Raw genomic sequence first — 14324 nt, 5'->3', positions numbered from 1 at the left:
CGCCATGCACATGGATGAGATGCTGCCCTTCAAGAGAGAGCAGCAGTTGTGAGGCGGGCCACAGTCTAAGAACATTGCAGGCAGATTTTAAGTAGCACATTTGTCTTCCAAGTCAAGCTTTGCAAAACATTACACTGAGTATCTTTCACTGCCTAGTTTAGAGATGTCTGCTAGCAGAGGAAGTGCCGGGAGTGAATTCTCAATTACTACTGAAATGCATGGACCATTCTTTCTTCCTCTGACTCCCAGTGACTCCTGTTTTAGATGGTTCACTGTCCAGAACTACAATAAAAGCAAAAATCCATAAGTTTGGGGTGTTTCTTACACTTGAAAGGTTTTAGACATTAAACCAGAAGGGAGTCACGTAGTAAATGTGCCACAAAACAGAATAATAAACCCCCCTCTACACAATACGACTAATATCCTCCGTGTGGGACAATCTTGACAGCTTTGGTTCATATTCTAAGAACAGATTCATAAAGCTTTTTCCTCTTGGGTTCCAGCAAAATGTTTTCTGTCAAAACCCCTGCAATGGTGACCCTGCCAAAAATACCTTTGTGGAAGGGAATTTTCTTATTACTCGTTGGGGGATGGGTGTTTTTTCTCCAAGCATTGTTATGGTTCTAATGATACATCAGCTAAACAAAGGGAAAGTGAATTGCTGCAAAAACTCAAGCTGTTGCCAAAATGGATTTTACCAGAGGGAGCTACAGCACCAGGCAGGAGTTTAAGATGATCATGGTGTGCAGACAGAGAGATGATTTCATGCTTCCTGTCAGGGTGGTTAAGCACGGGAATAAATTGCCTAGGGAGGTTGTGGAATCTCCATCATTGGAGATTTTTAAGAGCCGGTTGGACAAACACCTGTCAGAGATGGTCTAGATAATACTTATCTAGTCCAGTCCCCTGCACTCATGGCAGGACTGACCTCTCAAGGTCCTTTCCAGTCCTACGATTCAGGACATGAATCGCTCAGCTGCAGTGTCAGGAAGGACGTCTTTCTCCCAGGTACAACACTACACCATTGGCTGTGTGCACTACTTTTTCTTCCTCTGAATCACACAGGAGATGATGGTGGAGAAAGAGCCTGTCCACTATTACAGCTCCCAAGTAACTACTTTAATTTCTTGCTTTTATTGAAATAGAATCACTTTCTTGCTGGGGTTTTTTCTGCACCATAATTGCTCCCATGTCTGGAAGTGCTGCATTAATCTGGCAGTTCACCCTTGCACCATCCCATTGATTGGCTCTGGAGCCTCCATTAAAATGCTTTCCTCCTTCGCCAGAAGTGATCTAGATGGCTCTTGTTTCTTCTCTACCAAATCAGACCTAAGATCACACAGTTAGCGGCAGAGCCTTGAAAAGAACCCAAGAGTCCTGACTCCTTGTCTCAGAGCTCTAACCACCAGACACATTCTCCTCCAAGCCAAACCTAAGCCCTTCCTTTTCAGACTCATAGACTTTAAGGTCAGAAGGGACCATTATGATCATCTAGTCTGACCTCCTACACAGCGCAGGCCACAGAATCTCACCACCCACTCCTGCAATAAACCTCTCACCTATGTCTGAGCTACTGAAGTTCTCAAATCATGATTTAAAGACTTCAAGGTGCAGCAAATCCTCCAGCAAGTGCCCTGTGCCCCACAGTCTGCTTCTAAGAATGCTAATGTCACCATCTCTTATGGAAGTGAATCCTCTCCTAGGCTGCCCTGTTGGTCGCTATGGCAAGGACTGCATGCACCTGTGTTCCTGTGGAGAAGGAGCCACCTGTCACCATGTGACAGGCATCTGCATTTGTCCAGCAGGAAGAACTGGTCCCAGCTGTGAACACGGTAAACATTAACCATGGTGCCATTTAACCAAGACTGGGTATTTCACCACCGTGGTTGGAGAGGGCTGTAGGGTTGGGTACAGGCAAGGTACCCCACCCCCATTGCTGTAGTGTCTGATCACACCCGGATTTGGGTTCCCACTCTCTCCTCCTTTGTCTTTTTCAGTCTGCCAGAAAAACCAGTATGGGGAAGGCTGTACGCAGACCTGCTCCTGTCAGAATGGAGGAATCTGCCATGCGGCCGACGGCTCCTGTTTGTGTGGGCTTGGGCGGACCGGGAAATTCTGCGAACTGGGTAAACCCCCGGAGTGCTCCGGCCTGGCACCAGGCTGACAATCGTTAAACTAACGGAGTTTGTGTTTAGAATGGATGCCCTCTTTGCTGTAGCCACAGGCGTAGCTGCGCCCTCCCTCGCAGGGCGCCCTGTGAGGCATGGCCTGGCCACAGGTCACTGCAGCACAGGACGTGCTCGCCTAGGAGCCGTGTGCCAATTACTCTCTGGCTGTGTTCCCCGCAGAATGCCCACCGGGGAAGTATGGCGCCAACTGCCAGCTGAGCTGTGCGTGCCGGAATAAAGGGATTTGTGACCAAGTGACGGGAGCCTGCCACTGCCGCAGAGGGCACTATGGGCACTTATGTGAGCAGAGTAAGTGCAAGCAGCAGAACTGCGGCTCCTGCCCTCCGAGGCTGTGCTGTAAAGATGTTTAATGTGGGCACCAGGAGACATAAGGCAGAGGGGCTGATCTGACTCACGTAGAGGCAGTTTGAACATCACAGCAAGTGAGAGGCCCAGTGGCACCACCACTTCTATACACACACACGCCTGGGGAGGGGTTTGGGCTAGATCCCAGGAGGGCCATCAAGTCTAGTATCCTGCCTCTGGCAGAGGCCAAAACCACAGGCATCAGCACCCTGGAAGAATTCTTGGTAATGCACGGGGCCAGCTCACCACTGCGCTGTCCTGGGGAGGGGTAAAAAGGAGGCATGTGGACAAAGCAGCTTGGCGATCCACTTGAGCCCTGACATGTGGCCTTCGTCAGCCTGGTGTTGGTCATAACATTGCACAGCCCGGTTGAAACTGCATTTGCATTGTTTGTCTGGCAGCCCTGTACGCCACTAGGCAGGTTATCAGTCAAGTTAAAGAAGCTGTTGGTTTGAATGTCCTGTCCTTTGTGTGAGCTGGGATTGTGCACACACAAGCTGACCCACATTAGCAACTGCTTAAAACAATCCAGAGTACAAAAAAGCAGCAACATGGTCCCTACGGGAATGTCTGTGCTTCTTTCGTGTGCTCAGGTCAGACAGATAGATCTGTTTTTAGGACCTCAGATTCCTTAGCAGTTTTGTGGGAAAGGCAGTGCTACCACACACCTGCCTCAAAGGGAAAGACTGGCTAGTGTCACACACTCGTGGACTGAACAGACACACTGAATTTAGGGCTTATTACAACACTCTGTAACCCACCAACACGCCTGTTTTGTCCTATAACTGCAGAGGTGTTAATGGGCCACTTGAATGGTCCCTTAGAACATGTGCTTACTACTTATGCTAAACAATCTGTTCCCTCTTGCATTTAGCCCAGAGTACCTTTCCCTAACCTCTGTGTGGCTCAATAGCTTGTCTCTCTCACCAACAGAAGTTGGTCCAATAAAAGATACCACCTCGTCTCTCACATGACATTTTGCATTTTTCACCTTAAATCGTCCCCTGTTGTTCACTAAAATGGAAGATGGGTGAAGAGTTTTTTGAGCTTACATTTTTTTGCTATTGAGATTCATGGAAAGAGTAAAACTTTACACTCAACAATCTTCCTGAATTTCAGGAGCTGACTGGATAGTTTTCAAGCCCTTTGTTCTGTGTTTGTACAGCGCCTGGCACAATGGGGGCTTGCTCCGTGAGTGGGGCTCCCAGGCACTACTGTAATAAATGATGATTATTTGTGGATCTAGTGTACAGCATGGAGCTAAAAGGCAGACGGAGAGCAGTAGCCTGTTCTCTAGAAGGATAGGTGTCAGAAAGACCACTGGTTAATCCCTCCCTGCCCCTTCATAACACAGAGCAGGATTGTCCCTCTGCATCTCAAAACTTCCCAGTGTAAAGGGCTCATGCTTCCTCCCATGGGTTAGCAGGAGGGTGAGCTGCTGGGACCCCCAGCGAATAAGGCCCACTGAAGCGCTCTGTGCTTACTAATGAACTTTCCAACTGGCTTCCTTCACAGCCTGCCCTCCAGGTTTCCATGGACTTCATTGTCAGGAGTTGTGTGATTGTCAAAATGGAGCGACTTGTGACCCAGTGACCGGTCAGTGTCTGTGTCCTGCTGGCTTCCACAAAGACCGCTGTCAGAAAGGTATGGATGACTTCAGCGTATTTCCCATCAAAAGGTGAAGTGTTGTCACTGCATCCACAGGGCCCAGTGCTGATCTCTTATACTAGTGTGCAAATCTACTGCCCGCTGGCACCAGCGGCACTCAGCATTGTGGGGAAGGTACTGCTGGCAAACGGGACTTGTGTTAAGATAATCTTAAAAGGGCTCTGGCTCAGTAAGTATGAGGTAGTATTCACTCATCAGAGTGCTTGCCGCCCACTCATCAAACATCAAACCCACTGAGTGAGTTAGTTAAGTAGTGCCAGACCCATTGTGGTGTTCTGACACCAGGGAAGGTGGAGACAGCAATGGAACCCTGGAGTTCTGCTCTGATCCCAGACAACATTTCTTCCCAGTGATTTCTTAGACACCAGTTTTCTGCTATCTTGAGCCAGTTGGAATGACTCAAATTTAGGCAAGCAGAGGCACAAAAATACATCAATAATCAAGCAATTGTTTCTCTCTCCTCCAAAATTTGCTGTTTTGCACAACGCTGTGTGGGGGTAATTACTAAACTGAGCGCACAGGGCCAATCGCCGAATCAGCTTATGTCACGTCACACAGGCCTCCTACTAATGGGGTGCAGTCCTGGCCCTGCCATCAGAGGGAAGAAGCATGCAGGGTTTTCCGGTACTTTGAGATAATTTCCACGTAAAGAAGATTGTCCTTTGTCTTGGGGGGTGAGTCCCACAGGAGTGGCTCAGAATTGGGAAGACTGGCTGTGTGGGAAAAAGCACTGGTCGAAGGGCCGAAGATCCTTGTGCTTCCCATCACCCTTTCTCTTGTGCTCACAGGCTGCGAGGAGGGGCGGTATGGAGAGGGTTGCCAGCAGTTGTGTGACTGTGAAGGAAACGCACCATGTGATCCGGTCACTGGGCGCTGCCTGTGTCCACCTGGAAAAACTGGAGCCAAGTGTGAGCTGGGTGAGTGTGGATTATTTGCAACAGACATAACAGGTGTCCAAGCGTGTAAGAGGGAGGGTGATCTAAGGACGGACGAGCTATCATCACTTCCTGTCTGGGGCTGGGACTACTAAAGGGAGGGGCATTTTTGTGGCCTAGCCAGACGGCATGGGACCTGGTTCTTCTCACACCAGCCATACACTAATGCAAGAGGAGAATTGTGCCCGTTGGCTCTGTAGGTCACATTCATAAAACACAAGTACTAATGTTATAGGGAATGATTGACATGGAGGACTGGATGGCTCCAGGTGTTCCTATGGGATGCGGGACTATTCACCTCTAGGTCTCCCAGCAGTGACTGAATGCCATGGTCCATCTCACCCTTAGTGGATGGGTGGCCCCCTGATAACACACTCCTCTGCCCCGATAGTTAGCTGGAGTCAAGAATCCAACAACCGAATGGAACTTGAACTCCCCTCTGGGCCCTTGGGGTGGTCTAACAAATCCAGAGGTAAGGTACAGCATCACATCTCTCTCGTGGGGCAAACTGCTCCCTTACCTTTCACAAGGCCTGTGCTTAGTTCTGCAAGCTAACCTGCTGAAATAATTCCAGCTCCTCCAAACAGTCTCTCTGCCTTTTCCTCTCCAGACTGCCGCACGGATAAATTTGGCCCAGATTGCGCCCTGACCTGTGACTGTGGCTCTGTCAATTCTTTCTGCAATGCTCAGAATGGCCAGTGCACGTGCATTAATGGGTACATAGGCCCTACATGTCAAGAAGGTAACTTCAGGCAGCAGTTCTGGTATTGCCATCGTTCCACTGTCACCCCACACCAGTAACTGATTGGGGCAAGATGCAAATGGTTGTGGTTTCGTGCTTTTAATATGAGGGCACCCCCCCAGTACTGTTATGCCCTCTGGGTTTTGCAGGACTAATACAGCCTAGTGTAGACACAATCCTCAGCTAAAGCAGCCCTATGGCCTGGACCTGACAAGCTCTCACCCAAGGGGTTTCCCTTAGGCAGGTAGAGTGGTTGAGCTTTCAGACACGGAGGGTGTGACTGCAGCCATACCCTACACTAGGACCAACAGCAGCGACACGGCAGCCGTGTGGTGCTAGCTAGGGCATGCCTTCCTCAGGCAAGTAGCTACATTAAAGCTAGGTTGGGTGTCTCTACCCTGCCTACCATGGAGAAAACCAATAGCATTTGAGTAGGTATGAATCAGTCCAACGGAGGGCAGCGGTGGAGAGGGCATTCTGCCCTACACATCTGAGCCTTCTATAAGATCTCACATTGTTCTCTCTTCTCTTGTAGCTGTGGCCTCTAGAATATCCTACCTGTTCTCTCCCAGGGAAGTTTTCCAGCCTGTGAAACATTAGGTCATGCAGCCACCATCTTTGAGGAAAACAAGAGTCAGCCTGTAAACAAGCCCCTGGTCTTTCTGCTGAACCTGTCTTAGCTAACACTAACCACACAGGAATTCAGCCTAAGAGGTTTGAGGCTATTGCACACAACTCAGCTCATCTCTGCAAGGAGCCTGTGAACAAGTGTGTAAAAAGCCACACACCTGGGAGAAATGCTGTTGGAATTTCATGCTCAACAAACTTTGGGAAGCATTTTATTTTTACTCCATCATAGAGATGCAGTAGTTTTTTCTCCAGTGGGCAATTAGTGGACTTCTGCGGCTCATCCTCTAATTTTTTTTTTATTGTCTGTGTGGAATTTTAATCAAAATACATATTTATGTAAAGATATTTATGGGAAGATGTACAAATGTGTTTTCATGCTTGGTAGCCAAAGACCCCTGCCCCCAGTGCGTGGAGGTGCTGCATCACTTGATTTTTGAACTTGTGAGCAGTCTTTCCTTGTAGTTTACCGTTGGCCACGGTGCTGTAATAAAATAAACATTCAATAAGTTGGTCATACGAACGCTCACATTTAAGTTCCAAAATGTACTGTAAGTCCTGCTTCCATAGAGGAGCATTTGATACTCGTGGGTGACAAGGACTCCGGGGATTGTGCAAACTTTGTTAAACTAATGAGACTTGACTTACATGTGACTGCTTCTTCCAGCACCACAGGAGAAGCAGTCTGGTTGGTAGTAGTCTGTATATAAAATAATGGGCTGGAGTAGCATCGTAGATCAGACTCAGTGTTCGTAACCTCGTCTTTCCAAGGAGCTGAGCTACTAACCTGTTTATCCTTGAGATGTTTAAAGGCAAGTTTGTTTAAGGTGTTTTGCACTCTGTTCCACTGCACCAACTTAATAGAGTACACCCTCCCTCTCCACAGCTGGGTACAAGAAACTTTGTTGCTTTAAAAGAAATATTAACTTAGCTGCTCATTTGATGAAAAGTTATTTATTTATATATGTTCTACTCTGTACTCCTTTTGAACTGATGAGTGCTAGAACACAGTATTATGTCAAAAACAACATAAAGTGGTACCTGGTTTGGATTATAATAAAAGCTAAAGGGAATATGATTTCACTGCTTAATATCTCCAAAATACACTTAGGCCCAAGCTGTGTCCCTAGTTGAATGCATAGGAAAAAGCAATACGAAACATTGTGCTCTGTAGTGCAATTCTTACCACATCTACCCATCTGCAGTTCAGTTTGTTCTTGGTGATGTCAGCACACAGTCCCAACTTCACCTTCTTCCTGGGAATCTTAGCCAGAAACACTGTAAGTGCAGGAAAATTAACTTCAAAAATGACACTGTCCAAGTACAACAAGAACCTCGAGGATGAGGGTTCCACCTTTCTTGTCTGCCACTACATTCTATGACAGAGACACACTTATACAACTGAGCTAAGAACCCTTCGGCTGACTAACAAATCTGGTTGTGCATTACTGGCAAAAGGGGTTTAAAATAGGTCAGTACTAAGAAAGCACATCACATAGGCAGCAGGCTTAAGTATAGCTCTGATGTTTGCATTTACCAATCACAGATACAGTTTACATTTATTATTTAATCACCTTTTTTTTTTGTTTTGTTTTAATTATTTGACAGGTTTAAAAGCTACTACTAAACAGCACTGAGCACTTTCATGTAACTAGGAATCATCTCTCTAGTTTTAGAGGCAACATAAACAAACGTCGTCTTAATATAGAACGTGATAGTCTGACAAACCCTATCTTAATATAGAACGTGATAGTCTGACAAACCTTAATTGCCAGTGTTGTAGGAATCATGTGAGCAGCTGGGCCAGACCCCAAATGACCCAAGTGTGTTGTGGGCTTGCGACAGCTCCCAAAGGTAGTGAAATGTTTCCATAAATGGTGGTTTTAATAATAAGGGCAGGAGTTTCAACAGTACTGAGCATTAGAGATGGGTGGGAAATCATTTTCCAATCCCAAATCAGGCCAAAAAAGTTGAAATTAATAACAAAATTCTTCATTTTGATCATTTCAAAAATTGTTTATATTTTTTCCTCCTCTTTTTTACTTTATTTTAGACTTGCTTTTCTGAACCAGAAACTCGTGTCATTTTGAAAAAGGCCTTGCAGGAACGGATCAGTTTCAGTGAAGTTTTCCGTTCAGGGAAAAAAAAAAAAAGTTTTGAGGAACTGGCATTTTCCAACAACTGGCTTAACTCTGCTCCCATTGATGTTTTGTGCTTTTGAAACCCTGGCCCCAAATGTTCTTCACAAGCTGTGCTACGACAGGACTTCTGCAGGAAAAGTTAATGGAGTCTTTGATTGAACAGCTGTGATTAATTGACAGAACTGCAGGAGTTTGTGCATTTCCTTCTGTGCATTCCATAGCCTAGAGTTGAGCACAAGGGACTGATGCAACTTGAATGGTAGTTTCATTAGTTATCGGAAGATTTTACACCAGCTGTGCCGACTACAGCAACATCATCACGGCTAGGGCTCCGTTTACCCTGCGAACCTCCCCTGGTGGACCTCAGTGTGTCTACCCTAACTAGGGCTAGCAGCACAGGGGCAGTTCCATGTTTTGTCCCCAGGTGCCTACTGAAGTCAATGGCAAAGCTCTTGGTGCCGGTCTCGGGCCCTGATCGTTTAACCACCACCTACAGGGTAAGTCAAAAACCCAAATCTAGTTGGATGCAGGCAGTGCCTACACACGTAGTGGAAGTGTGGGCAGTTTCACTCCAAGAAGTGGGTTTTTTACCCAGAAAAGCTTATGCCCAAATATATGTAAGTCTTTAGAACTGCCCAAAACCAATAAGGAGGCCAGGGGCATCTTAGTTTTTCTGAGGAATCCACCATGATTGTGAAACTCAACCAGGAATGTGAAAGTATCGTGGCCATTGACTGACTTCACAAAGTGGTGATATTTCACCTTAAAATACACTGCTGCTAGGACAAATGTCCTAGTCCTCCCATGAAAAGACTGTCGATTGCAGCGCTGTTAATGCCAGATCTTAGAGACACAGTAGGTGAGATAATATCTGTCTTTCTTTGGACCAACCTCTGTTGGTGAGAGAAGCTTGTGAGCTTACCCTAACCCTTTGCATGTGCGCATCCTTGAGGCCAGGCACAACTCAGTGTAAGGCTGCTGGGGCCAGGCTCTTTCGGAGAAAAATTGATAAGATCCCTTCTGCCAATGATCCATTGTGACAAAGCCAGTGTGGTGCTCAGATGACAGTGGGCCTGTCTGAGGGAGTGAGAGGCTGCTACAGGCTTGAACACAAAGGGCTGAGAATGACTATTTAACCTGGTGGAATTATTCTGCCTTTTGTTTTTGTGAAAGAGGAGGCTAAGTCTTTGAACAGGCAGTTTGGGACCAGGGTCTGAATTCTGAATGTTGGGCAGATATTTGAAAGTAATTGGTGATCTGCATGTTTAATTGCTGTGCTGGAAATTTGTCATGGTGTCTGGTGCATAAAAGGCACTACAGACAAGCTAGATGTGTTTAAAGAACAATCAGTGACCTAGTAAGTAGGACCTTCTTTATTATATTATTACTGGTAACAGTGCAGGTGCATCAAGATCACTGGGTAGCCAATGATTGTCCTGTAGATGGTAAAAATATGTTTCATGGTATATTAGATATTTAATATCTAAACTACATACTGCATAGCAAAGCATATCAAGGATGGGTCTATCAGTGGCTACTTGGTCACACACACAAGCCCCTGCACTAGGTGTCCTGAAAGCTCTGACTGCTAGAAGCTGGGACGGGCTGACTGGATCACTCTCTGGGAAGCAGCTGGCATCGGCCCCTCTGGGAAGACTGGAAACTGGACAAGACGGACCATTGGTCTAACCCACTGTGGCTGTTCTTATGTTACGCTGTTTCAAAAGGGGTTCTGAAATACTTAAAAAGCAGGCAGCAATTCCGGGAGCGTTTGGGGCCAGTTGCTAACTGACACAATGTAAATAAAAGTTTAGAGCCCTGGCCTAAGCAGCAGAGGGTTGACAGGCACCTGAATGTTGTTTCCAAGCAAAGCTCTGGGAAAGCAGAATCAGGCCCACACTAACTTTTTGCAACTCAGAGAAAATTGTATCAGTGATAAAACAAGGACACTCTTCATTGGCTGCAGTACTTCATACCAGACTGAGCTAATCCACTCCCAGAGGCATTTTACTGTTAAAAACCAAAGTCAATCCTCTGAGTCAAGCCACAACTAATGGACAAATGTATTAGACTGGAAATGAGGAACTTAATATCCCGTTTCTTAATCAGATTTGCAGCTTTCCATTCTCTTGGGAGACTAAGCTGGAGCCTTTCACTGCCCTGAGAAAGATAAATCTGTTGTCCAATGTCAAAACTAGCAAGAAGCAAAACATTTGTTTCCTGACTTCCATTCAGCACAGTGTGCTGAGTTAGGATCACTGTGGTGTGGACCTGGAGGGCAGATAACACTTCGTCTCAGGAACCAAACAAAACAGCTATCATCATACATCATGAGCCAGAACAACAGTCCGGGCACGCTGAGTTTTGAATTTCACGTGAAATCCACAAAATACTCTTATTTTAACATCTTGTATTCATTACCTGCCAGAAGCCAAAACATTCAGCGAGTGCACAGTTCCAATTCTAGCACACAGAGTTGCTGTGATTTAGTTTTAACAAATGATCTGACCCTTTATAACAACTGACACACAACTTGCACACATTGAACGTTTCAGCTGCTCCCAGCACTTGACGAAGACGGGTCACTATTACCCTGATTCTAGAGCTAGGGAAACTGAGGTTGTGTGATGCATCTAAAACTTTACAACATACACAGGAGTTCAACACAGGACAGAGTCAGGGGGTGTTCTAGGACACATCCGTCTCCGCTGCTTCTCTTACCCCCCTCTCATTGCTTAGCTAAGGCAATGCCGCCTTCCGGCTAGAACCACAGAACAGACCCGTCGCTCGTGCGCAGCCGCATCATCGGAAGGGGCATTTAGAGTGACAGTGGTGCTGGAATTACGATGAGGTAGGTGCCCAGGAGGTTGAAAGACTGTACTCAAAGAGTAGTTACCCAAGGTTTGCTGTCAAGCTAGGGGCGTCCCACACTAGTCGATATTTTCAGGAATGACTTGGAGTGGAAAATATGCTTATAAAATTTGCAAGCAGCACCAAGCTGGAAGGGGTTACTAGCACTTTGGAGGACAGGGTTAGAATTCAAAATGACCTTGACGAATTGGAGAATTGGTCTGAAATCAACAAAATGAAATTCAATAAAGACAAGTGCATAGTAATTAAAAAGGGGGGGGGGAATAAAATGCAAACTCCCCCATGGGGAATGCTTGGGGAGGTAGTAGCTGGGTTATAGTGGGTCAACCCGGTGACGCAGTTGTGACAAAAGCGAGTATCTGGGAGTGCACTAACAGGCGTCTCGGAGGTAATTGTCCCGCTTTACACACAGCACTAGTGAGGCCTCAGCTGCAGCACTGTGTCCAATTCTGGGCCCCACACGTTAGGAAAGATGGGGACAAATTGGAGAGAGTCCAGAGGAGAGCAACAAAAGTGATCTCTGAAAACTGGACCTCTGAGGAAAGATTAAACTGGGCAGAGTTTCTCTTGAGAAAAGAAAACACAAAGTGGGGCGGGAGGGGGCGCTGATAACAGTCTTCGAATACGTTAAGGGTGGTTATAAAGAGGACGGTGATCAACTGCTCGCCATGGCCGCTGAAGGCAAGACAAGTAGGAACAGGCTTAACCCGCAGCAAGGGCGACCGAGGTTAGATATTGGGAAAAGGGGAGTGAAGCTCTGGACCAGGCTTCCAAGGGGGGCTGCGGGCTCCCCAGCAGCACTGGTGGTTTTTAAGAACAGGTTGGACAAACACCTGCCAGGGATGGTCCAGGTTTGCTTGGTCCTGCCTTACTGCAGGGGGCTGGCCTCAAGGACCTCGCAAGGTCCCGTCCAGCCCCACCTTTCTATGGTGCTATAGAACCCTCGCCACCGAAGCGCCGTCACGGACCCAGTTGGGATGGGACATCAAAAAGAAGGAGGCAGAATTCAGATCGTTTGAGAGGCCCAAACAAGTCCAAGCCAGCAGCAGCACCGATCACGTGCGGCACAATGCATTAAAATAGCAGCCTTCCCCTTCGTGGCTCCAGCTATGGGGATCCACGCTGCCCATCCCCCATGCCCAGGATGCGTGCCTCGCTCATGAGAATCACTAACCGAGCTTAATTCAGACACTTCGTTGGTCACTCCTATGGCTGAGATTCCTGATTCAAGGGCTCGGCTGTTGCTAAATATAAAACCACCTTTTGGACAGCACCTGGCCCCATGGGGTCCTGCTCCATGGCCCAGTAATACAGACAATTAGCAGCAAGCAGCACAATGAGCTGAGCCTTATTCAAACTCCCATCTGCAATCGCAATCCAGCATGCCCATCGCACTAAGTGTTGACGTTTCCGAAGCTTAGGCTGCCACCTACTGACCATATTAATTCAGGCTGTCCAACGATTAAAATAAAATAATCACAATTAATCACAAGATTAAAAAAAATAGTTGCGATTAATTGCAGTTTTAATCATACAGTTAAACAATAACAGAATATCAATTTAAATTTATTATAAATATTTTTGGATGTTTTTCTACATTTTCAAATATATTGATTTCCATTACAACACAGACTGCAAAGCGTACAGTGCTCCCTGTGTATTATTGTTTTTGATTACAAATATTTGCACTGTAAACATGATAAACAAAAGAAATAGTATTTTTCAGTTCCCCTCATACAAGCACTGTAGTGCAATCTCTATCATGAAAGTGAAATTTACAAATATAGATTTTTTTTTTTTAAACATATCTGCACTCAAAAACAAAACATAAAACTTTAGAGGCTACAAGTCGAAGCATGAAGGGGCATACGTGGCACGTAACTGCCTTGCAATGCTGGCTACACCAGTGCCATACAAACGCCTGTTCTCACTTTCAGGAGAATTGTAAATAAGAAGCGGGCAGCATTATCTCCCGTAAATGTAAACAAACGCGTTTGTCTTAGTGATTGGCTGAACAAGGAGGAGGACTGAGTGGACTTGTATGAGGAGAATTGAAAAATAAATACTCTGTCTTTTTTATGGTGCAAATATTTTTAAAAAATCAGTTAATTTGTTTTGCGTTAACCACATGCATTAGCTGCAATTCATTGACAGCCCTAATATTAATGGAAGGATAGTTTGGCATGAAGGACAGTTCCACAGCGCTCTTTATTTCAGGGTCTCAAAGCAATTCACAACTCCCCATGAGGTAGGGATCACCTCCACTTTGCAAACAGAGGCTCAGAAAACTTAAGAGACTTACCCCAGGTCATGTGGGAATCTGCAGCAGCACCGCAAATAAAATCCAGATCTCCTAGATCCCACTCCTGCATTTTAACCACAAGCACATTCTCCCCAACGTTCTCATTGTACCATCTCTAATGTGTCCCTGCAAGAAAAACAGAGAACAGGTCAGGTGTATTCCTGAGTTGGTCTGTTCCAGAGACTTATGACTCTGACCCACATCACCCACCCTTAGCACTGCAAATAAAAATCTGACTCAATACTGCAGTTGTGGGACGGAGCAATTTTGGCCCTGCCTGAGCAGAGCAATGAGGCCTTTTCACTTTGGGATCTGACTTCACATTAAAACAAACCAAACCAAAACTCACTAGCAGCGTTCGTTCTGGGAACGGGTTTAAAACTCACCCTCCAGCCAGGCAACGCGACAGAGCCTGCCTGCAGCAGAGAAGAGCGGTAAACCAACGCACTGAAGCCCATTGACAGGTGCTGATGGGGCCACAACACATGCTGAAGGGTAAAGCAA

The 14324-nt window shown here is 46.3% G+C and overlaps 1 protein-coding gene across 7 annotated transcripts in view; it reads left to right on the top strand.

Annotated features, from left to right (window-relative positions):
- The window catches only part of MEGF6 (multiple EGF like domains 6), a 255996-nt gene extending 248412 nt beyond the window's left edge, over positions 1 to 7584 (top strand). For all 7 annotated transcript variants that reach the window (XM_037881096.2, XM_037881095.2, XM_037881094.2 and 4 more), the window contains 7 exons: positions 1704 to 1832; positions 1998 to 2126; positions 2349 to 2477; positions 4050 to 4178; positions 4991 to 5119; positions 5748 to 5879; positions 6415 to 7584. In XM_037881096.2, coding sequence (XP_037737024.1) covers positions 1704 to 1832; positions 1998 to 2126; positions 2349 to 2477; positions 4050 to 4178; positions 4991 to 5119; positions 5748 to 5879; positions 6415 to 6479 — 842 coding nt within the window. In that variant the 3' untranslated portion in view covers positions 6480 to 7584. The remainder of the gene's footprint in view (positions 1 to 1703; positions 1833 to 1997; positions 2127 to 2348; positions 2478 to 4049; positions 4179 to 4990; positions 5120 to 5747; positions 5880 to 6414) is intronic.
- The last annotated feature ends 6740 nt before the right edge of the window (positions 7585 to 14324 follow it).

The sequence above is a fragment of the Chelonia mydas genome, chromosome 18, assembly GCF_015237465.2.
Source record: "Chelonia mydas isolate rCheMyd1 chromosome 18, rCheMyd1.pri.v2, whole genome shotgun sequence".
NCBI classification, from domain to species: domain Eukaryota; kingdom Metazoa; phylum Chordata; order Testudines; family Cheloniidae; genus Chelonia; species Chelonia mydas.
This window is presented reverse-complemented; position numbering and strand designations above follow the sequence as displayed.